This window comes from Strix uralensis, chromosome 11, assembly GCF_047716275.1.
Source record: "Strix uralensis isolate ZFMK-TIS-50842 chromosome 11, bStrUra1, whole genome shotgun sequence".
In the NCBI taxonomy this organism is placed as follows: domain Eukaryota; kingdom Metazoa; phylum Chordata; class Aves; order Strigiformes; family Strigidae; genus Strix; species Strix uralensis.
The window spans coordinates 18,860,109-18,887,909 of NC_133982.1; the positions used below are offsets into that span (position 1 = coordinate 18,860,109).

The 27,801-nt window shown below is 44.7% G+C and overlaps 1 protein-coding gene across 3 annotated transcripts in view; it reads left to right on the forward strand.

Annotated features, from left to right (window-relative positions):
• Positions 1 to 5,629: 5,629 nt before the first annotated feature.
• The window catches only part of ABHD2 (abhydrolase domain containing 2, acylglycerol lipase), a 43,165-nt gene continuing 20,993 nt past the window's right edge, over positions 5,630 to 27,801 (forward strand). The window contains exons 1-4 of one of the 3 annotated variants that reach the window (XM_074880327.1): positions 5,630 to 5,696; positions 16,935 to 17,021; positions 17,882 to 18,082; positions 27,119 to 27,294. In XM_074880327.1, coding sequence (XP_074736428.1) covers positions 17,889 to 18,082; positions 27,119 to 27,294 — 370 coding nt within the window. In that variant the 5' untranslated portion in view covers positions 5,630 to 5,696; positions 16,935 to 17,021; positions 17,882 to 17,888. Of the gene's footprint in view, positions 5,697 to 6,511; positions 6,702 to 16,934; positions 17,022 to 17,881; positions 18,083 to 24,866; positions 24,969 to 27,118; positions 27,295 to 27,801 lie in introns of those variants that run through there. The other 2 variants (XM_074880328.1, XM_074880329.1) reach the window with 2 other exon arrangements.

The following is a 27,801-nucleotide window of genomic DNA, read 5'->3' on the forward strand; positions in this document are numbered from 1 at the left end:
CCCTGTGTAACTCCAGAAAAATCCTCCTGCAGCATTACTGCCAAATCCAAGGATGGATTTGATGGGAACTTTGGGGATCAGGATCTTAAAGCTGATCTGTTCTGAGCAGACGTGGTAAATCAGACGTCATTTCCAAAAGGCTGAGAGCAAGGTGGAGCCCGCAGTGAGCCACGGTGGAGTCAGCCCGGAGAAGTGATCATTACACAGCGTCAGCAGCACTGTTTACTTCCTCCAGCCCATGCAATAATTTAACTCGGTGGTGGTACAGGCAGTGTTTTCAAAAGGGTAGTGCTGCTCCTGTGAAGCCAGGTGAGGTCAGCGGGAGGAGTGGTGTGGGGTCAGTGACTGCCATAGCTCTGCAGTTGCTGTGTTTTCTTGGGAGGCTGATCTGCAGCCTGCCAGGTCCTTGTGTGTGGAACAGGGTCGTCACCCCCAGCTCACCTCTGCATGTGGCCGCAGACCCTCCCCCCTCAGCTGTGATTGCCAGTGCATCTCCAGGAAAGCATCCAGCAGATGAGGATGCTCCGGATTATCCCTTCATCCTGGCCATCCCACTGCTCCCCACTGCCTCCTCCCCATCTGCCCACCCCCCAAACCATACTCCCGTGGTCCCCACCAGCCTCACCCACAACCCACCTCCCCACACCAGCATCATCAAGCCTGTTTCCCCTCACCCCCGCTTTCCTTCTACACCTCCAGGAAACAGAGCTCTGGATCTCTGCACCCCAACACCATCACCCTTTCCCCCAAAGCACAGCCGTAACCATTTCCTCCATACTCACCCTCATCCAAACACAGTTGTGTGCTCTCTACCTCCCAGACCTGTCCCTATTCCACTGTTTTGGCACGAGGCAGTAGCTTCCACCTCCGCTCACTTTGTTTCCATAAATATTGCTCTCTGAGAAGAGTCTCTTCCCCATTCCTCAGGCAATACTAAAATTTGGATTTTTACAGGGGGCTGATCATCCCACTGTTCGGTTCACTAAGCACTTCAGTTTGCGAGATTGCAACCCTTCATTCTCCTCATGCACCACTACTTCTATGGCAACTTTTCCCAAGAAAGTGTTTCACAAGCAGCCACTGAAAAAAAATGTGGCTTTAGCAGTCTCCCTTGCTGGCTTTCTGAGGTTGGATAATCACAGTCTTTCCAAACGCCAACCTCATGAACACAGTATAATGGCAAATGTCAGACAGACCACTCAGAATTAAACAGAAGACAAACAGTTTCCTTTATTCAGTATGACATCTTGGAAACACTCCAGGAGAAGCTCATACATCCTTCTGGCTTTACTACATTAATTTGTTCCAATCCATCCTGCTTTCCACCACAGATACCTCCTCTCCCTGCTCTCGCTGCCTGCCAGATACCTGCTGCTCTCACAAAGCCTCCCCTGCGTGCAACCCCCTGGTTGTGCAGATGGCTTTAGGGCCAGGTGTCACACCAAAGCACCGCTTGGCTCCTGCAGCTGTGTCTTGATTTACCAAAATGCATGATAAAGGGGCAGAAATGGCTGTGAGCAAACAAGAGGCGGCATTGGAGGTGGCTGTAGAGAACAGATCTGCTCAGCCCAGCAGCTTTTGGTGCAGGAAGTAGAATTTCACCTAACCAGACTCCCTAGAAAATTCAGGAGTGTTGTGGCACAAATTCATCTCAGGGATACAGACGGATCCTTCCCCTAGAGCGCTGAGTCTGCTTGTGGAGCCAGGCAGCGTCCGAGTGCCATGGAGCACCCAGAAGCAGGACCGGCGGCACTGCTGATGCTGGGGAGTGGTTTTCAAAACCTCTTCCTCCAGCCAGCAGCTGTGGCTGGATGTGGGGTAAAAGGAGTGAGCTGGCTGCCGGGAATTCGTGGATAGAAGCGGCGGAGCACAGACTGGTAAAGTGCTCAGCTCAGTGGCATTTCTCTTTTGGCCTAGGGAATTTCGGAATGCAACAGCCCATCTGCTCTGAAATGGTGAAGCTCCCTCTATTAGCAGTCAGAGCCCTCTTGGGTTTGGTAGAAAAACAAAAAAAAGAGAGTCAGAAAGTCTCTAGCAACTGCCTTCAGCCACAAGAAGAGACCAGAGCCTCTGGTCTACAGAGGACAAAAAGGTGGACAGCAGTAACCCGGTAGGGCTGAGGTTAGTCAGTTAAGTTCTATAATTAGGAAATAAATAGCGTGCTAAATAAACCCAGAGCGTAAGCTTTTGAGGAGGGTGACAGAGCTGGAAGTTGGCAAGGAGCAGCTGAATGTGATGGAAAAATACTGAGCAGGTGGGCCACGTGCCACCTCCCCGGCTAGTTTGTGATGCAGCCGTTCTCCCATCCCTCGCACTTGTCTCCTTACGTTGTCAGCTCCTCAGGACAGAGGCTGGTCTATTTAGAGATCTGCAAAGTGCCCATTACGCTTTTAGACACCATTTTCAGAAAAGACGTAAGAGACCAAAGAGCACTGCACATCCAGATCCAGCATGGTCTCGAACAGCACACGGCTCTGCAGCCTGCAAGCCGATGCCTCGTTGGCACTGCGGGGAAGGCAGAGCAGGCGAAGAGGGAAAAGCGCTGCTTTTATTTCCATCTGTAAAGCTTTTTTGTGCTCACATGTCACTGACAGGCACTTCGCTTATTTTCAGCTGGCAATCAAACCCTGTCATAAGAGATCTTTTCCCTTTTGCTCCTGCTACACTGGCAGGGATCAACACCCCGGTGTTTTCTCTGGCAAAAAGGTTTCCTCAGAGGTGCAAAGTCCCTGGGAGTCCTTCAGCACAGCGACTTTGCTGAGCAGGAGAAAAGCTGGGCCAGGGGAAATGAAGCAGAAAAAGGGTTTGAGTTCCCTGTGGCAGCAACAGCCAAAAGAGAGAGGGATGTGAAGAACAAAAGGTGACTGTCACCACGGTGTTGCATGGGGGTGTCTCAGGCTGGCTCAGCACCACATTGAGTTCTCTCTGCCTAGTACCTTTCCAATTGCTGGGTTTAAAAATGTGAAATTATCATCAGCCTTTTTTCTGGCCTCGTTGTACAGAGGTAAGTGCATGCGCAAAGCCCAAGGCAAAGCTGTGTGTTTTTCCTGTGCCTACAGTTTCCAGCATGTACATTTGGCTTCTTTTGCAATAGCCACACTAAAGAGGGATCCTCCTGTCTCTAGAGCATTAGGGTATTCCTGGGCACCCCCATCCCACTTCTCTGCAGTAACATCAGACAGAAGCATCTGCTGGGCAGGACCTGCCAAATCCCTCCCTATGAGGCTGGGAATGAAGCTCAGCTCTACCCAGCACCCTTGCTTTACGGGATGGTTTGGGCAACTGCTCAGATGGCATTTCCTGAGCATGAGCTGTTTGCTGCGAGTGGTACAGCCTGGCTCCTGGCTCCGGGCCAGAGCGCTCCACCTACGGCCCACACCACAGCTCCCACGGCTAACCAGCCCCGCGGTGCTCACCATCACACCCGCTTGGCCTAACAACGTCAGCTCCCCGCACACTCAGAGGGAGGACAGCTTCTTTTGCAAGCTACGGCTCACAGGCTGTTTTAATAGCCCAAAGCTGGGTTTGTACTCCTTGCTCCCTCCTAGCCATCTCTGCTCCTGCACCAGAAGGTGCAACTGGAACCCCCCAACACTGTCCAGAGCAAAACACCAACAGACTTGCATTGGTTCCTCTGGTTCCTCCTTCCCTTTCTGGAGACACAGCACCTTTTCCACCACATCCCTTCTTCTTGCAATAAGCACAGCTCAGGAGCTGGCCTCCCACTGCCACAGCCACCCATGAATTTGTGCTGCCACCTCTCCAGTCCCCTCCAGTTCTCACCTCTCATTCCTCACTGATGTATCTGAGCACCCTTGGTATAAAAGACCACCCTATGTTTCACTTCTCAGCAAGCAGTGGGCAGTTAAGAGTTTGGTTTGCTTTGTGAAGGCGTGCTTAAGAAAGCTCTAACAGCTGAACTTCTCTCAGGGCAGAGAAATCTCCAACAGCCTCAAGGCTTTAAAATAAATGCCTTGCCTCAAGGCTCAACTCTGGTTCGTGGTGTGTCTTCCTGCCTGGATCTGTGTTTTCCTGCCTGGATCAATGGTGAGGAGCCAAGGTACACCTGGAATCAATTGGAGTGCAATTTTCTGTAATCACATTTAAACACATTCTTCAAATACTTAGTTAAGAGGCTGATACCGGAAGTTTATCTACTAAGCCTATCTCATTGCTTGATCACAAGCATAACTCAGCTGCCTTCAGACATACCAAACCTCAGCCCGGCTGAGTCACTGACAAGTTTAGCAGCCACCATAAACACTGGGTATTTTCACAAGGTTAATTAAAAGCTGAAGATAAGGAAACCAGCTCTCATTTGACTGAGTGTTGTGGGATCATATCTGTAGCAAGTGAGGAGAACGCTCGCCGAGGGGCTGCTGCTGTTTCTGTTCTGCCGTCATTTCAGCAGTCCCCTCTCTACCCTTCCTCAGCACTCCCTCCTTCACCATGACTCAGTCTTCAGCAGTTAGTCATCTCTCCAGATACATAACTCTCTGGAAAATGTGACTTGCTCCTTGAGAGCTTTCTCTACGTAGGAAGCTCCAACTCCCTGTAAACAGAGGAAACAAAATGTCTGCAAGGGAGAGGATTTTTCCATCCAGTTATATAAAGCAACCATTAACATAGCTAGGAACAGTTGATGTTACTAGCAACGTAACGTGGCTCTTTTGGGACACTACAAGAAAAGCAAGTTTATAAACATCACATTGCAGACATTTTTTATTCTATTATTTGTTTTCCTCCAGTGCCTTCCAGACGTGGCAGGCTCCATCTACCTCTGGATGGATTTCACTGTCCCTGTCACATGTCCCACTTGGTGGGAGGGAACCGGATGGGTGCTGCTGTGCCTCTGAGGGGCCGGGGGAAGACCCCTTCACTCCTGCTGGTGAGGCCCAAGAGTTGATCCCAGCTTGCACCCCAGTGCCAGGTTTGCTGCACAGAGGTGGCCAGGGGGCCCGCGGGAAACAAAACCAACGTGTTGAAGGCCCAGCCACCATTTTTAAGGCTCTAAGATATCATTCCTAAATGATTTTTGATTGTAAGGTAGCATTTTGTGACCAGTGTTCGGCAACTGGGCACACTCGGATTATCAGCGCCTTGCATCACACTGGAGAGGTTCTTGGCCTCAGGACCAACAATCTCCATGTCACTGAGGGGCAAACATGCACCTCAGCTGGAGCAGCTCCCCTGGCTGCCTCCCCCCCGCGGCAGGGGTGTTGGCTCCGACAGCAGGAAGCGGCCAGCGGCGAGGCTGGTGCTTCACCCTCGCGTCCCCGCTCCTGTCCCCGCTCCTCCCGCCGCTCCCCACCGCCCACCAGCCCGCCGCAGCCCCGCTCTGTCATGGCGGCAGCAGTCGCAACTCCCCACAGGACCCGGCAGCCCGGCCCAGCCCCGCCCCGCCCAGGGACGCCAATCACCGCCCTCCGCCTGACTGAGAGGCGCCCAAGCCAATAGAACCGCAGTATCCCGCCCCGCGGCGTCTCCCCCAGCCAATGACGCCCGTGCAGCCCGGCTGGAACATGCTCCCACCCTCAGCTCGCCTTCCGGCCAATCCGCGTGCGGGATTGGGCGGGAGCGGCACGGCGGCGCGGCCAATGGGAGAGCGAGGGTGGTTGCTAAGGGGCCGCGCGTAGCGGGGCTGGTGCAGATGGGTGGGAGCAGCCGGTGGCGGCTCGTTCCAGCCGGGCCCGCAGGTGAGGCGGCCGCGGCACTCCGGGAGCCCCTTTCCCGCAGGGCTGAGGGGCAGCGGCCGGGCCTGCTTCCCTCCTTCCCTGCCTCTCAGCCGAACGGGGCCTGAGGGGGCGTGGGGGGTCCGCTGGCCATCCGGTCGCTACCCTGCGGCCGGGTCTGTCAGGGGCCGGGCGGTCAGCGGTGCTCTCTCCTCTCTCTTCCCGTGCCTGCTCAGCCGCCTTCTTTCTGCTCATCTTCTGCAGCAGGCTTGCCTTCTGTGTTTTATTTCCTGGGGTGGAGGCGGGGGTAGCCCTGCGGTGGGGTTCGGCCTGGCCTGACAGTGGTGATCTGCGGTCCGGTCCCCTCCCGCTGCCTCGGCCCTTGCCGGGGTGGGGAGGTCTCTGCAGCTGGCGGTGTGGTGACGGCCTTCCCCGTCGCTTCGTGGAGGTGTGAGGTTGTGGAGGACAAGAAAAGTGGTGGTGTGAGCAGCCTGTGCTCGCAGGGAGCAAAGGCTGAGGTGGGAAACGATTGTAAGCTGCTCGGGAGCTGAGTGTGGAGTGGGGGTCCTGAGGGGTGATAGGTGTGTGGGTTAGAGCCAGGTGAGGTCTGGCTGATGTCTGTCGGGTCACACTTTCCCCCTAAATGAGGCCCTTCTCCTCTGTTACTCATGCTCCTTGGTCCTGATACTGCTGCTAGTATTTTGCAACAACTTTAGACTTCCTTTTATTAATGTGTGCTATATACCTGCTTGTTAGCCTGTGTGACAGGACTTCGTCCACTCCAACTTCATGTTGTAACTTGTGATTTACTCCAGTGCAGGGTGGGTAGATACATCTATCACAGTTGAGGTATTACAGCTGGTGAAATCCCTCACCTGACACTAACTTTTAAAAAGGGTATGTTAGCAGCTTTATTCCCACAGTTATGGCTGGAGGGATTGCATTCTGTAGCTGCATTCTCTTGCAGTTCTCTTCAGAGAATTCATAACAGCTTCCTCTTATTGTTGATGGACAGTTGTCACTGGAGTGGTAAGTACTAAAAATTCCTGTCTGCCTCTTACAGGTTGCTGTTTGGCTTCCTGGTGCCTCCTGTAACAAATGTTTGTGGATTATTAATCAGCTAACTGGTACAATGTGTTCGTCTTACATGCCTTGTTTATCAATGATTATTGTGCTCAGCCACGTTTATAATATTGCTTAGGATGACACGTTCTAGTCCCAACTGATATGGTGTTAGTAGAACATACACAGCTCAGCCATTTGCATTCATGATATCTCATTTTCAGTCCTTCTTCAATAATGTTTATTCCCTGTGCAGGGAGTTTTGTTATTGACAACTAGTGTTTGATTGTTCTGTTGTTTTCTTGCTTTTTCTTGATTCTGTGCTTTTCGTGGTTTGTCTACTTCACTTTCTTTCTTAGATGCTTGCTTAGTTCTTATATCGCAAGAGAAGTTTGAATAATTTCTCTTGTCTCTTCTTGGATCAGTGACCATGCAGCCTTTTTTATTATTCTAACGATCGTTTATTGCAGTCACAAAGTCAAGAACAGGAAGGATATTAAAAAATAACTAAGTGCTAATGTTTGAGTTATTCTATTCTCCTGCCTTATTCTTAAAAATAGTTGTATTTCAGCTTTTACATGGGAGCTCCTTTGTGTCACTGAGTGAATTAGCTGCATAGAGGATGAGGCTGACCGAAGATTGTGCCAGACTGTCTTTTTTAGGGGTGGAAAAGATGTAGCAGTTGGGGATAAAACTTTCCATCTTGCAAAACTGTTTCTGAAGCTAAAACTTAAAAATTAATTTGTTCTACTCTTCTTGTAAAAGCTATATTTTTCTATTCAGGGAATGAATAGCAGCTTAGGCTCTTAGTGTTTCATAAAGCTGCATTATTAAAGTTGTCATGTGAAAACCCAGAGATTAACATGCTGAAATAGTCACTGTTCTGGGATGTGGTATTGGGAAGGAAAGATGGCAGAATAACATCATTTGTCCTTGACACAGGGATATGGAGAGGTTATCCAAATCTGCGAAGTTCCAACTGTACGTTTAGATGTAATTTGTACTATAGAAAATGGTGGCTTTAGAGCAGTGATTCAAACCTGTAGCTGTAATTTAACCTCATTTGATAATGGAAGTGTCCTGGGTGCTGCTGGATTTGCATTGCCCAGTTACTCCCCCTTCTTGCTTTGTATCTCTGGTCTCTTCATCCTTATGTCCATGCTGCCAGCTCTGGCAGTGCCAGAACTCAGATTAAGTTAAACAGGTTGTAGCAAAGTCTCTAGTAGGAGTGTACATGCTGGGGTCTTCGGTGCTTGTAATTCTTGCTGAAAGATGCAGACACCAGCCTGAAACTGGTATTTTGGACTTTTCAGCAAAAACCTAAATCATCATAGTTCTGCTAGTACATTGGAGTCTTCATCTACGCTTTTGAGTTTTTCTGAAAGATCATATTTCACAGTGTGTTATAGCTCTGAATTGCTATTCTTAATGTGTACTATAGATCAGTTGAACTTCCGTGCATGTATTTACCCTTCTTCAGCCTAAATAGCTTGCAAAGATTAAGCTTATATGCAGTTTAAAAAAATCTGATCAAACTCAGCTGACTGAGTTCAGTACCAAACAGTTCATTTAATTTCAATGTGCAAGGGCAGTCTGTCCTTCTTATGGAGAAGCAAAGTCCCGCTTGCCAAACATATGTGGGTGGCAATGATGCTAACTTAGTCAGGCAGCTATCTGAGCCTCGTTTAGCTCTAGGAAGGCTTGTGTGCCCAAGGGCTTGTCTTTTCTCCAGCTATATCAGTTGACTTAATAATAAAGATTGTCTCTGCTGGTATTACTCTGACAGCATCAGGCAACAGTAATTCAAAATGCTTTGCAAAGCAGTTCTGTACAAACCAGGTGCTTGAAACATCTTTGTGCCTGTGCAGTGTCAGAGGTAATGGCAGTGGAAGGAAGTGTCATGCTTTGCAATGTACGGAGACTTTTAGCTGTATCTCTAGATTGACCAAGAAGTGCAGTTGCCTAGTACTTTACTGTTGAGAAATACTTGAGTTTCTTATCATGGGTTCAGTCTGACTAAAATGGCAGTGACAACTTCCTCTACTAATACAGACGGAGCTCCTGCAAACACCAAGCCCTTCCGAAACTTTTGATGTACTAGTTGCTAATAATTGAGCTGCAGCCCTATTCAGGACACTGAGTACTCAAACAGTGTAGTATGGGCTCCTCATGGAAAGGGTCAGCTAGGACAAGTAACTGGCTGCTAGTGAGGTGTTCACTGTTCAACAGCTTGTCCTGCCTCTAAACTTACTTACATCTTCAAAGATGCTTTTGCACAGAGATGCATGTTCCAGAAAGATTATGCTGAGGGTGTTCAAGCCTGGCTGTCCCTTAACTAGAACACCCAGTTCTGTGAAGTGTTGGTTGGGCATGTGTGAATATGAAAGATTGTACTAAGTGAAATAAGCAGATGCACAGTCATTTATGGTGAACATCCTTGTAAGAGGTAAGGAGAAAACATCCCAAGACATGTGCCTGTAATATCCCTATCCTCCCACTCGGATTCAGCAGGAGAGTGGGCAATGTAGCTCTTCAAACTTTGAGTTGCTGGTGACTGCTGTAGTGCTCATTCTGATAAAAACTTGAGTTTTCTGCAGCAGTAGTAGCTGTGTGTTGGTCAGGTCCTGTCTCTTTGTATTTGGTTCTTTTGTCCTGAAATGCTGTTGCTTCATTTTTAATGTAACTATGTGATTTAGACTTCTCTAGTGTGAGCCTTCTATCTGTTACAGTTAGACTGAGAGAATGACTCTGCAAGTCTTCTGTACTGCTGTGGAGCAGAGCTGCTTGTCGGGGGGGGAAAAAAAAATAAGCAAGGTGTTTGAAGACCTCCGAGTGAATTGCCAGCTCAGCTTTTGATCATGTTCAAATATGGGTGTTTTCAGACTGCTTGAATTGGACCAGTCTTGATTAAAGTTCTCTCAGCTGTCTGAACTCATGCTTTGGTGATAGATGGTCTTTCCCTGCTGTGCAGCTAGTCTGGTGTGGAGCATGCTCCCCCCTTACTCAGCTGAGCAAACAGCTGTGATGTGCTTGGACTTTGGGCTGCTCCTCTGATATGTACATCTGAGCTCAGGATGGAGAGGTTGGAGTCTGAGGGTAAATGAGGCTTTAACAGTATGATGGTGCATTTCAAAATACAGTGAAGGAATAGAGCAGACTCCTTCAGGGGGTTTAGTCTGTAATGCAGTTTGTATCGGCTCACTTAGCTGCCTGTGGTTTGATGCCAGTAGCATTCCCTCAATTACTGAGCATGGATTGTCGGGTTCTCTGCTGTGTATTTATTCCACTTATTACCTCAAGCTTTAATGCTGCCCACTGACACTGGGTTACACGGTAAGCAGATGACACCTGCTAATGCTATAAGACTGTGGAAGGGTGTTAGGCAATATTTCTTCCCTCTCAGTACCTAAAAGTAAGCTTGACCTCTTGTACAAGGAGCTCTACCGTGTAGTTCCATAAGGCAGTGGTTAGAGTGTGACAAAGTCCTAAGTCTGTGCAGTAATCAAATACTTGTTTGCTTAAATAACATGAGGCTTTCCTTGAAGATAAGATGCAATTAATTGATTTCTGTGGAGTCATCAGACCCTTGTCTTGTCTTAGTTTAATCTTATACATCAGGTGTGTGCAATAAAAGCTAATGCAGTGTTTTTCAATCCATCTGTGACAAGCAGGAACCAGATAAGGTGATAGACAGGGAGTCAACAGAGCAACCTTCTTAGATAATATACAAAAGCTGCCTGTCATGCAGTAGAACCATTTTGATCAGTTAAAATGATATTGTGAAGGAACAAAAGCAGTTCCTGTAGTTGGAAGGAAGTGAAAGTCAAGGCTCACTTGACTGTAAATTAGCTTTATTGGGGAAGTGAAAGACCTAAAGATTCTTTGGCCCTGTTGGCCATAGAATTAGTCTCAGGTGCTTTCTTAAGCTGCCTTGGCATGCACACCCAACTGTCTTAGGTGCTTGGCTTCTGCTCTGAAAGTGTAGGACTTCTCATAGTCAAAAAAGGGGAAAAAAACCCCTCCAGTTAAGACACCTGTCTTTCTGACTGTGCTGATGATGCCTTGTGCGATGAACTTTGTCCCTGTAACCTCACAGGACCTCTAAATTTAGTATATGAGCCAAGTATTGTACCTGATTAAAAGGTCAAATTCCAGTGAAGGCACCAGCCAAGAAATTCTTGTTGGAACATGGTGTAAACAGTACCTGCTGTTTTTATATACTCACCAACCAGCCAAATCCTGGCCTGGGTGCTGGCTCTGGCACAAGGCAGAGGGATTTGCATCAAGGACTTGTGTGCACTGTCCAAATAATGTCCTTTTAAGCATCGTGGTGATGGGACATGTCAGTGTGTCCTCTTTATTTGGAGATAAAATCTGTCAGATGTTTGACAACAAAACTGTGGTGGACTTTGCCAGATTCCTGATGACTCTGGCCAGGATTGTGCTTTATCTCTCATGGCCACATCTCCTGAAAAACCTAAGCTTAAATGCTTGAAGTGCTCAGCTAATTCTTAATTATACCCTCTGCACTTTGAGATCTGAGACTTAGTTGGCTGTTTTAAATGGCCAGGAGTACTGAGCAATACATCAAGATGATCTCAGCATTTGCTTCTGACGTGTTCTCTTCTGAGCTACCACTGAAGATAATAGGAGGTTCTGCATGGGGTAAACTTGGGCTGGTTAGATGCCAGTCTTGAAATAAGTGGTGTGACGCCTTGCTTTGTCTGCCTAAACTGATGAGGCATAGTACTGGTGTGGCCCTAAAATCCTTGTACCTGTGTAAATTTTTGGAGACCTTAAAGTAGCAGTTCAGGCCTAAGACTTTTTTCTGTAAAAATGAAAGCATCTTTTATAGAAAAAGTGCTGGGTAAAAGGCAGGATATGGGACTGCAATAAAGCTTGAGGCTTTTTTCATGATTCCTCTTGCATAGATTCCTGTATTCATGTAGCTTGTGTGACCTCAGACTAAAGCACTCCAGGGCTTTACAAAAACTTAGTCTGACAGCCTTTCCCATTAAGACACGTTGCTTCAGAGTCATTCCCAGGTGTATACATTCCCTGTGTATGTTTTAATCTGGATGGTTTCTAAACATTTTCCTCTGCAATTAATCCATGGAAAGCTCAGCAGTGTGACATGCTTGTGTACACTTCCTAGAGTGAAATTAGAATAGTATGCTGGTGTAAAACCTGGTTTTGTTTAAAAACCTTTGTAGTGCTCTGACTTTCCACCCTTTCCTTAATAAAGTTCCCTTCTCCATAATGTGGTTCTAAATAGCTTACCTGGTAGTGATAGGCCTGTAACTTCTGGTTTTGCAGTGTATCTTTCAGAAGAACCATTAGCTTTGGCTGATATTAAAGATGATTAATTTCCTGGAAACCTTCTCTGAAAAACTAACTTCAGTGAAAACAGCCTTCCTTCTTCCCCCTTCAGAGAGGGAGGGGAAAAACCCCTTATTTCTGATCTGAATCTGCCTAGGCACAACTCTTTGAAGTAGGATGTTTTGCTTTCTGCTTGTCTAGCAGACTTGCTTTCAGAGTTTTATTCCCCAAACAGGCACTACAAATAAATGAAACCAGTCCAAGAAATGTCTGATAAATTAGTTAACGAATGTTGTCTGCTTAATCTGTCTAGAAACAGCATCTCTGGCTCTTCTGAATCTTAGTGGGGAAGAGAGGGTATTACATGACTTGGTAGAAGCTGTAAAAGGATAGGAAAGGGGATTTTTTTTTAATGGCTTTCAGTGTTGGCCAGGCATGCTCCAGTGTTTTGGTGTCCAGCTGAGCTCTGAAAGCACTAGTGAGCCAGAAGGCTGACTGGTGGGAGGGCATCTAGGAGGGTTTTGTATCAAACTGCCAGTCCTGGAGATGGGATTCCTTCAGGATTCTCCAGTGAATGTAATGGAGCATAAAATATCTTGCCAGTGGAGCCCCTTAAAGAGTCTGCCTTTACTCTTGTCTGTGGGCAGTTCCATACAGCTGCATCTTTGCTTTAGCCCAAAGCATTTCTAATGCTTCAGCGAAGTGAGCCTGCCAGGCTTTCAGTTGCTCATTAAATGCCTGAGGGAAGTACCCTATGGGATTGGCTTCCTTTAATGTCTTTTCTTTTTTAATGTTGGCTTTCCAGTCAGGCTCAGCTTCAGCATGGGTGGAGGACCTGTAACACTTGGTAATTACCAAATCGTGTGTGTGCCCTGCTGAGTCACAGATGAAGTGACTTCTGTCCCTGGAAGAGTCTTTTCTCCCCAGGAAGCCTGGAACAGAAATGTGTACAGGTCTCAGATTTGTAGTGCCTGTTTGAGGAATAGTAAATATCTTGATGATGGCTTTCCCAGAACCCAGTGTCTTTGAAAGGATAGATAAGGAATTTGCTCTACCTCTACTGGCTTTTGTTGTACTTGTTTCTATTCCTGTCTGGAAAGGGGAGACATGTTTGGGGTGTTTTTCCTCAATATACTTGTATGGGTGAGATGCACTCTGTTAACAGTAATGCTGAAGTGTTTCCCTTAACATGATTTTCAGCTTTTTATTCTGTGATGAAAGGGCAAATTAAAAGACCCCGCAAATTCAGCACTTGCTTTCCAGTGATTGATTTTTAAAGTTAGTCCTCAGTCACAAATGGGACTTAAGAATATTGCTTGAAAAGTCAGTCTGTCAGTCTTTGGGGCTGTCATGCCTTTAAGTGATTTTTAAATAAAAGAATTGTACACTTAAGGTGCTTCAGAATAATGTCCTTGGTGCCAAGAGCTTCAACTTCTTTGTGTTCATCAACAGGGATCTCCAACCCTGTGAAGGATGAAAAGGCAGGCTTGATTGCTTCCAGTGATATACTTAGTACCTCTTGCTGATTTTTTTCCTAGCCTGCTAGAAGTAAATCTAGTGTTCTGTGTTCAGAAGAGGCCAAATGTTTGTCTGTTTGTATTAATGCTGACCCATTTAGGGGAGATTCTAGATTAAAATTTGACTGGCTCAACACTGTGCTTATCTGTCCTTTTTTGTAAACAGACAAGTTTATTGGGTCAATGCAAAGAGGGTTTAACAAAACAGAAGCAAGGTGACCTCATCCCTGCCTGTAAATAGGGAGGCATTTGTCCTATGTGATTAGAGGCAGAGCTCTCAAATCATAGAACGCTTTTGGCTTGGAAGGGACCTTTTAAAGGCTTCGTTGGTGACCTGCACAGCTTTAACAGTTTTACTGACTATACCACACTCCCATGAACCTGCCAAGGCAAGCACCATGTGCTTACAATGGTGGAAGCAACCACTGGGTGACTGGAAACATGTACCATGCCCCAGGCCACTGCCCAGAACACTGTCCTGGGCCTTGAAAAGCAAGCTTTAGGGTGGCATGGCACCCCAGAAAGAACAGTGGAACTCATTTCTGATACAACCTCATAGACACCTGGGCCAAAGAGCATGGCATTGAGTGGGTATAGCACATCCCCTATCATGCACCAGCCTTGGGGAAAATCAAATGATACAGTGAAGTGTTAAAGACTACACTGAGAGCAACGGGTGGTGGGACCTTCAAACACTGGGATACACATTCAGCAAAAGCCATCTGGTTAGTCAGTGCTAGAGGATCTGTCAGTTGACCTGGCCCTGCCTAATCACAACTTCTACCTACTGTAGAAGGGGATAAAGTTCATGTACTAAGCAAATATGCTGGGGAAAACAGTCTGAGTTACTCCTACCTCAGGCAAAGGCAAACGCATTTCTGGGATTGCTTTTGCTCTAGGACCTGGATGCACTTGGTGGGTGATGTGGAAGGATGGGGAAATCCCATGTGTGTCTCAAGGTGCCTTGATTTTAGGTAAGAATAACCAATAAAGTTGTATGATGTTAATTGCTGTATAACCCTGCCACTGTATATCAGCATTACTATAATTGTTACATGCTATATCAATGGTATTACAGTAAGAGTCACTTAGATTAATAAAGAATGAATTTTGATAAAACCAAGAGAAGCACAGTAGTGATGGAACCAGAACTGACTTCAGTATGCAACAATCCAATACCCCACAGCATCCTCCTGCTGTGCCCAGTGTCACCCACCTGCCATGCCTAAGGGACCTTTTAAATCTGCCCTGGCTGAGACAGGTCTGTTTAGGTCTTCAGAAATAACAGATTCTTAAGGAAGTACCTGAAGTGCCACAGGTGCATCCACAGGGTGTGGAGTTTACCAGTCTAGTCTTCTTGGACTTGGATCCATTGCTTAGTTACTCACTGTGGAGAGCTGTGCAACTGCAACAGCAGTGCCAATTTCATGTTTGCCGTACACAGACTGATCTGAGCTTTTAGGTAAAGATCCTGACAAATACATGAACTGCTAGCACATGTTTGAGGTGTGTATGCACGGTGAATGTATATTTAGACTGTCTAAAATGGAAGAATACTAGTTTACAAGGGTCAAACCATAATCCTGCCTACCAACAGCTGATTTTTCTGAAAGTAACTCCAAGCTAGTATGCTTTAAGGTACTGACAGGCTAAAATGAGATATAGAAGTATCAGAAAAGCTGTGGTGTGTTTGTAATGTGAAGATTATGTGGGAAAGAAGACTGTCAGGGAGATACAGCTTAGTTGGCTCAGTTATATTGAGTCTCTAGTACAAAATGCTAATGACTAATTAGGCCCAGTTTTCTTTTAAATTTCACTAATAATGTGAAAGCTGTAAACAGCAAACAAGTTTAAAATCCAGGTGGCAGGAAAGTCTTGGGTAACTTTTGTATCAGTGTTACTTAATTTTCTAAATAAAACAGTGAAAGGAAGATGCCAACAGAACTTCTGGGAGTTTCAGCTGGGAAAATTTGCTCAAGCACCTGATTGTCCTTGAGTTAGTGATTGTCAGGAACTTGGTCTGCTCTTCTGCTGATGGTATCTCCCCTGGAGAAGCTGTTGCTGTAGGTTGCCTGTTGTCCTTTACATAGTTGGCAGTAGTGTTGGTGAAAGTCTACTAATTATGGAACTGAGGTAGCATATTACAGCTTAATGTTGTACTCGAACTCTTCATTGAGACACATGATGCCAATGTAATCTTCTGTTCAGAAGAGTAAATGGCTTTTTGTAGCCCATTCCTCTCCCTCTCTCTGTGAAGCTCAGAATTGGAAAATAAAAGCTTCAGAGTTATCAAATATTAAATATCTCCACTTTCCTCACCCTCTGTTCTCCTGCAACACGGATGGTTACGGTGGCAGAAGCTTGCAGCTTTCCAGCACACTGTTAATCAATAGCTGATGTCAGACTTGTTTTCTTCCAAAGGATTTTGGTGTAGCTGCGCTGAGTACGGAAAGTACTTCTGAGATTTTGTCTTCCCGCTAGGAAGAAGAGTAAGGCTTTGGTATGGCCTGTCCTGTTGGTGTGTGTTCCGAGTTGGAAGCAGCAGCTGTGGTAGAGAGCAGACGGTTCTGGAGCTTTTTCCTGGAAGCTCTGATTCCCTATGGGTTTGTTGTGCCTGTAGGGAATCCAGTTCTAGCTGTAAATATCGCTTACATTTTTACAGGCTGAAAGCTTTTTCTTTTATTGGCATCATCAATTCTTGTAACAAGCCTTGGTGCATGTGCACTAGTGTTAATTAGGTGGCTGTATCTGAGCCTCCTGGTGGCTCTCACCATCTTGTTGAAGTGTGATATGTTGTAACTTCTCAAAAAAGCAAGTGTGGGAACAAGTAGAGACTGTTCACAAGCTTCCATCTGTAGGAGTGAGCTGCTTTGCTAAGCCTGAGTAAAAGTAGCAGGAAACTTCTTACAGGCTGGCTTCACACTTCAGTAACAGTGTGGATATTGCATGACGTCGAGAAGAACAGTAGCCTGCTACTTCTAGCCTTTTAAATATGAAGGGATTTGGGTAGTTTTTGTAATGGGACAATGTCACTGTCTTGCAAAGGTGATGACGTGGAAGCTCATAGCTTGGCTTTACCCTGAAGTTGCTGGTTTTCATTATTGCTGTCTGTCTAGCTCTACTCATAAAGGTGTATTTGCATACTGTAGATGAATTAATACACTGTAGGCAACTGATCTAGTCTGGAATTTGTCCATAGGCAAGAGGTTTGATGCAGGTAGATCAGGGTTGAAGTGGTTATGACTGAATACACAAATCAATTGCAGTGTCTGCGATGGGACCTGTATAAATTTGTGTTCTTCCTTTCCAGCCGAGAGATGCAGCCTTATCAGTAATAATCAGTTTGCTTTTCCTCCCTTCACAGGGTAACTCGGGTAGCACGTGGATCCAGATAGTGACAGATCTACTGAGGACTGGCAATTATTTCTAGTTGGACGGAAAAGTGACATTGGTAAGACTTGACTTGTCAGTTGCTATCTTACTTGGGTTAACAATGTGACTGAGGAAAGACCCAGGCAAAAACCTGCGCCTTCAATATGGATGAAATGTCCCTGTAATAACTGCAGCCAGCTATTTGAACCATGTGTTCAAAAAAAGCTGGGTCAGTTTAAAAATCTGAGTTTAAGCTGGAAGGATACTGTTATCTTGTGGGTTTTTAATTCTTTCCCCTGCCCCACTTCCTTTTACTCTGAAGCCCTTGAAAGACTAGATATTAATCTAGTCCTCTTCCTTCAGCTGCTGAAGCGAATTAAAAGAAATGCTGAAGTCACTAGTACATAAAGTGACCACTGTAAATACACGCAGGAGTTAGTACCAGTTGCAAAATTCAGGCTGAGGAGCTAACACAGTAGTTCTTTCAAGTTCTCCTTTTCAAGCCTGGCTTGTACATCTGGGAGGAAAACACACATCCAAAGCTGCTGATGTGTCTTTATAGCCTGGCTTTTCACTCGGCTTCTATTTGAGCCGGATTGTCTTGGCCAAGATCCGGAAAGTATTGACTGTCTGCAGGCTCTAGGGTCTGACACCTGAGACACTGTTGCAATTCTAGTGGAGCACTGATTAGACATAAATCTCCTTTCCAACTGATCATCTAGTTTCTATTTCTTGTGGTGGTCAGGGTTTTTACAGCAGTACAAAATAAACTTCCTTTCACCTTAAAAGTTGCTAGTCTGAGTTGATATGCTAAGATTTTTGTAGCGGTGTGAACTGACAAATTTAGTTCGTTAGCACAATGTTATGTTTAACATGGGCCTTGATATTTATATCCAACAGTATATTGCAAAAAGCTTTAATATTGTTCTTTATTTCCAGGTTCAAAATGAGTGCAATGTTGGAAACCCCTGAGCTGCCGGCAGTGTTTGATGGGGTGAAGCTAGCTGCAGTTGCTGCTGTTCTGTATGTTATTGTTCGCTGCTTGAATTTAAAAAGCCCAACTGCCCCTCCTGAGCTCATTTACCAGGACTCTGCTTTGGCCCGCTTTCTACTCAAATCCTGCCCACTTTTGACCAAAGAGTAAGTAGTATATTTTTTTCCATGTTGACCTCTGTAAGAGGGAGAAGAGCTGCACATAACCACTCTTCTGCCTAGTGTTTCTTAAACCTGAGTGCAAATGAATGTCAGGGTATTCTCTTGGGAAAATAAACGCGTTCCAAGTGAAGCATTTCATTATTGTTAGTGTCCCAGGTACCTGGGTTAGGTCCAAGTTGTCTTGTGCAGGGCTACTCATGAATGTATGGAAACAGTCATCCCTGCCCCTCTATATAGTAGTTATATACTAATATTGTACTATACCAGCACTTTATAGCCCACTATCTATATAATGGGGTGGGATGGATGAATGCAGTCAGCACTTCCTGTTCATGTAATCTCCTTTCTATTAGGGGAGAAATGTGTCGGGAATCACAGGAAAGAAATGTTTTCATGGTGTCTGTGCACTTATAATGAACACAGGGATGGCTATTAGTTTTAAAGTGTCCACTCTTATTTGAAGTGCCTTAAGTTGCTTGAAGACTAATGAAATCTATTACTGGGTAGAGCACATCATCATAACTAGTTTAATACAGTAATGACATACTGGCCAGCTCTAAGCCTGTTGAATCCACTTTTGAATTGACCTTATGTCAACTATCTATTTGAGCAGCCTGATCCTTGCCCTCCCATCCTAGGACCTCCAGAAGCAGTGCAGCTGCCCTTACCTTCATCAATAATATGAAACATTTGCTACAATTTCATGAGGTTTTTGAGGGACAAGGACTTTGATTACAGTATTTCTCTTCTGTGATCACTTTGAAAACTTGCAAGTCCTATTTAGAAGCCCTAAATACATCAATTATCTAGTAAGCGCTGAGTGCAGTTGCATGAACCTTCCTTTTCAGAGCTCAGAAGTCAAGCTGACTTAATGATAGTCATTCTAGGGGAGATGAGAGGCTTTTAGTGGTGCTGTTAGGTGCCTTGATTACATACGGTGTAAGATCTTAGGCCATAGGGTCTGTAAACTCTTAGAGAAAATAAAGCATTATCCATTTGAAATAGGAGCCCAAAGAGGATTCCCTGACGCACTCAGAGTTTGGTAGTAACATAAGTGTATGTCGAAGCTGAGCATAGAAATTGGATTCTCAATTATGGCTAGTGCCTTAACTGCAAAGCAGTTGCTTCCCTAAAAAATACCAAGTAACTAGAACCTCCTTAGTGTATCTTACACTTGTCATCCCAGCGTTGGCACTCCAGATTGACATGTCCCTACTCATGAAGCTGTGCTGATTACCAGTCTTGAAGGCATATTAGCATCAGGCTAATCTTCAGAAACAGATTGTAAGATAATTCAGAGTCCACTTTACTCCTATTTTGGCTCTGTTCTCATGGCACAAGCTCCTAGCACTACTGTATTAGAGGCATGTTTTTGCCTTTCACTCGGTTGGAGAACAAAGCATTCCCAAAGAAGTGAAAATGCAGAACATGTCTAAAAATTGCAATACATCTGTTGTGCATTAATTGTGGGAGCTGAAGAGCTGCTTGCAGAACCCTAGTATTGTGTTAATAGCAAACAACCCGAGATTGCACACTTTCTCTGGATCAGCTCAGGCTTGCCAACTTATCTGAAAACTGTAGCAGTGATTTCCAACACATGGTTCTTGGGCAGAACATTGCCTGAAAGGCTTGCATGACCCCAGGAAACAAACTCATCCGAAACAAACTAGAACAAAATGTGTCAATAGATAGTTGTTCAGTCTGTTGCCTGCATACCTCTGCTGGGGAGACAGGAATGTAATTGCTGTTGGGAATTGAAAGGGTTTACAGGAAAGACAGCTCTAAGATGTGTATGTGATTTTTCTTTTTGCTATTCTAGTGATGTTATCACAGACTTTTTTTCAATACAGAAATGGAAAAAAAATCAAATGCTGTCTTCAGGCATGAAAATCACCTGGAGACTAAAGGGGAACAAATGGATTTAAATTCTTGCAATTATGCATGAAATAGTTTGTAGGACTAATTAGCAAAAAGCTATGTGAAAACAGCTTGTGCCATACTCCACTGAAAAAAATCTTGCAAGGCTTTGATTACTTGCTAATTATTCAGAGTGTTAGGAAAGCTGATTAAGCAGCTTTTTGCAAATTCTACCATGAAAGCAAAATAAGTAGCCCAACAGTCCCTCCTGTTATATCAGTACTGGGTTTGTTATAAGATCTGTTATAAGAGCAATTTTTCTATACAGCTGCAAACTGGCTTTCAGACTTGGTTTGTTCAGCTCCCTTATGCTTAAGGGAGGAACGGGTAAGGATATTGCTGAAAAAACTGGGTGGCAGGGCAAAAGCAGAAATAAGCAAAGTTATTCTATCTGTGCAGCTGTTCAAAAATACTTGGACAAAACACTTCTGGATTTTTTTCTCCTTCATGGCACCATCCTCACCTATGAACTTATTCAATGCATTGAAACTGTAGTGTCATTCAGTAAGCCAAGTGGTAGTGGATGAATAATTTAAAAGCTTTGAATAGTAAAACTGCCAGAAATGGCTGCATGCCAGGTACCTTGTTCTTGCAGATGTTAGTACTGCTTTTTACAGTTCTCTAAACTGCTAGAAGCTTTCTCCATATCCATCAAACACTGGTAAGCAAGGGACTCTGTCTTCCTAGAGATCGTGTTTTCTTACCTCTTTATTTCCCTTCCTCTACCCCGTCCAGCTCTGTACTTTGGCTTACCAAGTGAAGTAGCATAATCAGACCCTTTTTCATTCAAAGAACTGCTGCTTGCATGGAAGCTCTTGCAAATCAGCACAGCTCTTGGTTCCCTTGAGCACTTGGGCCTAACCCCTGGCTGCAGCTGTCTCCTTTTCCTGTCTTTCAAATTGGTACAGAAAGTCTGCCATCTGCTCTCTTGTTTCTGTAGAAATGCAGCATTGGCTCTTTGATTCATGAGGACAAATTTGGCCAGTGCTTGCTGAACTGGGCTAGACATTTTTTTTGGCTGTTCCCAATTTCTTCTACCATGAAATGTGTGTGTATATCTATTCCTGTAGAGGCGTGGCACAACATCATCCTTATTGAAAATAATTATCCTTGCTGTCTGCACACTTAATAATAAATAATAAGCTCCTCAAAGATTGAGACAAATGACTGTCAAGCCTGTTAGGAAACACTGTCAAGGATCCAGTCTAGGTCCTTTCTTATCCTTTACACAGTAGCCTCTACTGGATAAGCAGGCTGCCTGGTACCAGAAGACACTTTTGCACTGTCACTGCCTTTCTCCTAGATGCAAGGAGACAAGTAGTCAGAAAAGCTGTCTTCAAGCTTTTCAATGTTCTGTTCTTCCATCTAATAGCAAACGGTGTTTGATTCCTGTCAACTACTTAGTGTTTTACCCTGGGAGGAACATTTCCAGGAGAAAAATAACTTAGAATAGTGTTATTCCTGAAGCTTTGGCAGGTGAACATGTTGAGAGCTAGAGAAGAGTGGCAGCTTCTATCTGTAAGCTGAAGCATTGACCTTGGGGAGAGAAGCAGCCTCAGGGAGTCTGAGTCCTTGCTAGGTGCTCTGCTGTGGTATTGGCAGCAGCTTTGTGTTCTCCAGCTCTCATCAGCAAGGAAGATGTGCTGTAATAGTCATGTCCTGTTTTGATTAGAGTACTTCTTGTAGTCATTGAAGGTTGAGGAAGGGTGTGATGGGCACTTGACTAAATAAAAGCTGCCTAAATTGAAAAGGAGGTGGTTTAACCCAGGAGGCCAGTCTGTACTTTTAAATAGTTCTGATTTCATACAGTTTCTATGGGCAGCAAACACTTCACTTATGTTTGTTTCTTTTCAGAGGCTCAGGGAACATGGAACCTCTATAAGCTGCTTTAAATTTTTGCTGTTATATTTGCTGTCTTCATCACATTGAACAGTCTAGCTGAGCTGATGCAGAAAAAGCTGCTTTCTACATATTTGGGGGGGAGGGGGTTGAACCCTGCAGACTTCTAGATGACATTTCCTGATTGGAATTCAAATTGCATTCCCTAGCATCAAATAAGGGACAAGGTTTGATTTGCAAAGTGTCCTTTAAATACCTCTTTAAATAACTGCTCTGTAAAGGGGAAAAAACCTGTCACCTGTTGTAATATAGGTGGCAGTTCTCAGGGTGTCCCCTGACATGGACAAATTGTAGGCTCAGCTTTCTTGCCATCAGTATCCAATGTACTACAGCACATCAGAGGTAATGTAAGAGTTAATGTCTAAAGTGTTAATCTCCTCAAATGAAATTAAGTAATGCTCCAGAAATAAGCCTGTTGCTGAACTTCCACTTCAGATCTTTGAGGACCTGAATGCTGATGCTTGCTAATAAAAATGGCACAGTTTTTATGTGCTTTGTGTGAGCTGCTTATACAGCTGCTGCTTTCCTAAATTCCCACATACTGGGCAACGTACGTGCTCTAAAATTATAATCTGCTGCCTGAGAGCCACTAAAACTTAATCTACAATCACATGTTGGAAATGTTTTTAACATTAAAATGCTAGGAGAATATTTGTGAAACACCTTGTTCTTGGGCAGTGTTGTGGGCAGCCACCTAGCAAGATGCGGGGCTGCTCTGCACAGTTGAAACACAACATTTGGAGCTAAAATGTTAGCATTTGTGAGCAGATTTCTGTAACTGGCTGTGAATTCACTTAGCCAGTTAAGACTGATGAACTCTGTACTTGTGCCATAATAAGTAACTGGTGTACCTGGACCTGTTCTCCTGTCTGCCTTATGTTGCAGAATCCTGTTACTGGAAGTTGTAGGACCAGCTACTGGAAGCCCTAACTGCCTCAAATATTTGTCTTTACTCAGAGTGCCTGATACCTATTGAAACTGACCAAATCAAAACAGGAAAATTAGTCAGTTAAAAGCCTTTGGGTCTGGAGCAAACTAGGAAGCCATTTTTGTTTCACAGAAACTGCAACTCCCAGCAGGCTTTTTTCCCTCACCAGTGTGGTATCATGCACCTTCACGACTGAAGTGTTCTTTTTATGCTCTCCTCTTTGAATGGTTTTAGTAAAAGCAAGCTGAAAGTCTGCATAAACCCTGGATAAAAAGATGTCCTTAATCCTGTACAGTCTTGCACTATTATGCTCAGTACTCGGTCTTAGAAGTTCTTGTAGACTTCCTTGTCTTGTAGAAAGATATGTGTAGAAATCACTTATAGGAAGACTTTCAAAAACAGATTTGTCCATTGCCAAAATGGATGGTCAACAGAAATAGTCTGACAGATGGATCATATGCCTGACTCTGCTATAGATTATAAGAATGCTTTGCAAAGTTAAACTTGGCCCTCAGCTGAGGAGAGCTTTTACTGGAATGCAATGATAGAGAGGCATTACTTTGTTACTGTCAAGGCTTTATAGAGTTTTTGTAGTAGGGTAGATTAGCAACTGGTCTTGGTAAATGAAAGGCTAATATTTTAATAGCTGCTTGCTTTTGCATCAGTCTGGTAAAGTGAGTTTTAATCTGTCTTAGTTTTCCACTATTTATGCAAGATCTGTACAATCTGAGCAACTTCTTTCCCCCTCCCTGTTGAAGTCTTGTGATGTGCAGTCTCCTGGAGCCTGGATACTTAAAGGATTTTAGGATATCTATCTCATGGCAAGCCCACTGCTTAAAGGCTGATGGGCAGTAGTAAAAGAAAAGGTAGATGAGATAATAAGCTACTGCTTTAACACTCGCATGTATTTCAGAGCTTTAACTGCTTTATTTTTAAGTGCAAAGTGCAGAAATATACTTAACATGCTTAAGTATGACTAAGTGGGAGTAACAAATCTCTGCATTGGAGTACTGTCCTATGCGCATTACTCATGCTGGAACTTGACCTTTGAATATTTATCTAGAAGAGTGTCATTAGATGCAGTGTGACTAACACTAGCAGGTCTTTGCAGGCAGTGGGATGCTTAAACTGACTGGAGTTGAGGTAAGGTAAGCTGAGCATTTTACTTGCTTGGTTCATAGAATGCTCAGAAATACTAACCTGTGCACTCTGAAGGGAGCAGGCAGTGAATGCACCCTTGTCCATAGGACGTTACGCGGTTTTAGCTTTGAGGGAAATACGGAACCCATGGGCATTGTTTGTCCATCATTATGAATGGAGTCAAAGGGATTCCTGCCTTGGTTTTAGTCTTTCCTTTAATGAAGAACATATCAATGACACTGCATGTGCTATTTACCTATGTAAAAGCAGGTTAATGGTTTGACTTACTGAAGATCGCTACTTCAGGTAACTTCCAGTTAGGTTATTTGAAGGCAGGTTTGAGATTTTTTTTTTTCCCTGAAGAAACCAGCTGTGACCTGAGGAGGCAGGCTGTGGTAAGCAGTACACTCTTGGTAAGCAATATGCTTGAAGCCATGCGTCTTCATTTAAACTCTGGCAGTAGTGGTGAGGCTTTGAAGACTTCTAATTTCCTCTCTAACAACATCCTGTGGTATGTGCTGCTGCAGCTGCTGCATCTGTTCCACTGGATGACTAACTTATAGCTGGAAACTGAACTGTAGGTAAACATGACGAAAGGATTGATGCTTGCAGACATCCTTGATTTTTATTTTCCTTATCAAGGTGGTAGCAGTAATCAGTCACAGCTGTATAACTTAGCTGCTGTAGCTGGAGAAACTGCTTTCCTCTTTGCCCTATGGGCTAAGATGTTGGATTTTACCTGGGATAATCTTTGATTTGAAAAGTGGTGTATAGAAGCAGAATTAACAAAACTTTCTAATGTGTATGTTTAACCTAAGATTAGAAACCATGCAACAGTGTTGATGTCTGAGTCTCTTCTAAAAGAACTGTAAACTCTTATTATAGGTTGTATTTGACAGCTCTTCTCAAAAGCCGCTAGCAAAACCCATCTGCAAAGGACTTCTGTGAAAGAAGACAAAAAGCCAGTCAAGCACCATCTAGTATGGGGTATGGCCACTGACCTGAACTGATCGTAAAGTAAATGACTGGAGTGAGGCTAGCTGTTTTTTCTTGTGGTAGAAGAGCACTGTCTCTTCCATCTGGCATCATAGTTGCTGTTCAGAACCCTCTCTTCAGTGAGCTGTATGTGACTTGAGCAGAACCATCTGTAGTTCTTCATGTGCAGCCCTGCTTACATTGACTGCGCTATCCTGATGGATATCTACTTGGAATTGTGAGATTGTATCCACTGACTAATTTCCATCTCTACCAGCAATGACAGAGGATGACCTCGTGCAGTCCCCATCGTTGCTGGGAATCTCTGCATGACTGGCATGCTGCACATTGTTCCCGGCAAGACCCACCTGCAGCGCGTATCTCCCAGTGCAGAGATGCTGGGCTGATAAAAGATAGATAGTGCTACTAGCCTCACATAGATTCTTTGAAAAGCTTTATAGTTGAGTGATCAAATCCAAGATGTGCTGAAGGCTAATTTACAAGGTTACAAGCATCAGCTGGCAGCTTTTGCAGCCTTTATTGAAATGATATCTACTTATATGGCAATCTATTTTGGGTGTCTTTGGCAAGTGCATTTGCAAAACCTGCGTGAAGCTGTACCATGAACTACTGTGTTGCTTTGACCGTAAGAGTCTTGCTCATAGATGAGGGAAGAGAACAGGGAGGAGGAGTGTACTGCTGCTCTTGTCTTGCTAAACAGCCCTAGATAGTTCTTATTTTTATAGGAAGTCTTTTTTTTGAGGAGTGTGTAGGGAGAACAGGGAGTTGTGGATATGACACATAAGAGCTGGCATGAGGAAGAAGGTCCAGCTGTGTGAGTAGGTAGTGTCAGAGCACAAAGGCAAGGTTTCTGTCATGTTCTAGTGGCTTACAGGCTTATGTAGTAAATCTGAGTCCCAAGCTGCCTAGTTTTCTGTGAACGGGGAAGAACATGATCTCTGCTTCATGTGGTCTTAAGAAGTCGAAGGGAGCAATTGCAGGAGGCCCTAAAAAACACAACAGGGAGGGAGTTTCAAATCTCTCAGGATCCAGGGTGGTATCAGCAGCTCTCAAGATTCTTCTGGATACCATGCTCTGTGTAGCAGAGACCACAGCTCCTTAATTGGAAGCACGTCCCCTGGGACTGCTGTTCTCCTAAACAATAAATCATTCATGCTTTCCCGTTGAGAGCTGATGTAACTATCTTTTTCAAGGCATGGGCTCAGTCTCTCCTTTGCAGAGTGGCCCAGTGACTGCCCTACCACCACCATGTGGGCAACAGTGTATTTCCTGTTAAACCACTTGCCCCTCTGCTTGTACTTAAAAAAACCCCACCTGATAGATGGTAGGCATTAAAGGCTCAGTTAGTAGCTGTGTTTCCCTGTGTCTTTTTTGAGGGCTAGTAAGCCAGGAAAAGGAAGACAATCTGCTTTGTCACCTAGCTTTAATATGCCCTTGAGAAACCAACATAATTGGTAAACCCCCCTATCTTATGTTGAAAGGGATTTAGCATTTGTTGGAGCTTGGCCAATTTTGACAGGTCCTTTTAAAACTGTCTCAGCTTTACCAAACTTTGCTTGAGAGGTAAAATCACCCTGTACTGTGCTCCTCACTTAACTGAGAAAAGCAGTTCCATGTAAAATTGTCCCAACTGGCAAGTCTTGGCAGCTTTCAGCCTTCTAAACTTTCTATGAATCCTGTTTCTGCCACTGGCTTGTACAGTCAAGTGCTTACACAAGCTCATGTGGCTCAACCCAGCAGGCTTCGGTGTTTCAATTAAAACAGATTTACAACACTGTACAGGTTCTGGAGGTCAGTTTGGTTGGCTAGCAACATGCTGTCCCAGCCTCACTGAGGCACAAGGCCTCTGTGTATTTGGTGAGAAGCATTTGTGCACGTAACATTTCAATACAGAGGAACGTCTGGTTTTCGGCTTCTGTGGCTGCTATCAGTGCTGACTTGCCAGCTTTGAAAGCATATCAGTCTCTCCTCTTGTGTAAGGCTGCAAAGATCAGTGCTGCCAGTTCAGTTATAGCAAAAACAATTTCATATTTGTTACTATATTTGGTGGTGAAGGGGAGATTTGTTGCAAGAGTGCTTATATGTTCTCAAAGGCTTATTAACACAGTAGGGGTAAGCAATTATATTACTGCCTATTTCAGGTACATTCCACCCCTGATCTGGGGAAAGAGTGGACATATCCAGACTGCCCTTTATGGAAAAATGGGGAGAGTGAGATCACCACATCCGTATGGACTTCGCAAGTACCTCACAATGCCAGATGGAGCAACGGCCACCTTTGATCTCTTCGAGCCGCAGTCAGAGCACTGCATTGGAGGTCAGTCAACAGCTGCTGGCTGCGTCTAGCTGCTAACCTTGATTCTGTGCTCTGGGGGATGGATGAGGGCACTGCTACTTGATTTATCAGAAAGAATAGATGTTAATTCTGGTGATAGATGGGGGCTGCTAAGCAATGTGAACCAATGTGTGGAGGCTGTGAGGCCATTGTGCTGTATACCTATATCTCAGACAGCGGGAGAGATGCTACTAGACTAATTCACTGTTTGTGGCAAGAGGTGTGGGGACTTAAGGAACAGAAGAAATGTTCCATAAGCTGTGCCTCAAGTGAGAGGCTGGCAGAGAATCTGGTGGTAAGCCTTGTTTGGAGAGCCCTTTGCCTGTTAAGGCTGTGGGATCATAGAACAGAGGCTGGCTGCATGGGGTTCTTCAGAGCCTGGTATGTATGGAAAAAGAAACTAGACTTTATCTCCCCCTTAAACAGATTCTTGGTAGCCTTTACTAACAATAGGTGTTTTGAGGTCTTCACAGAAACAAACTCCATGTG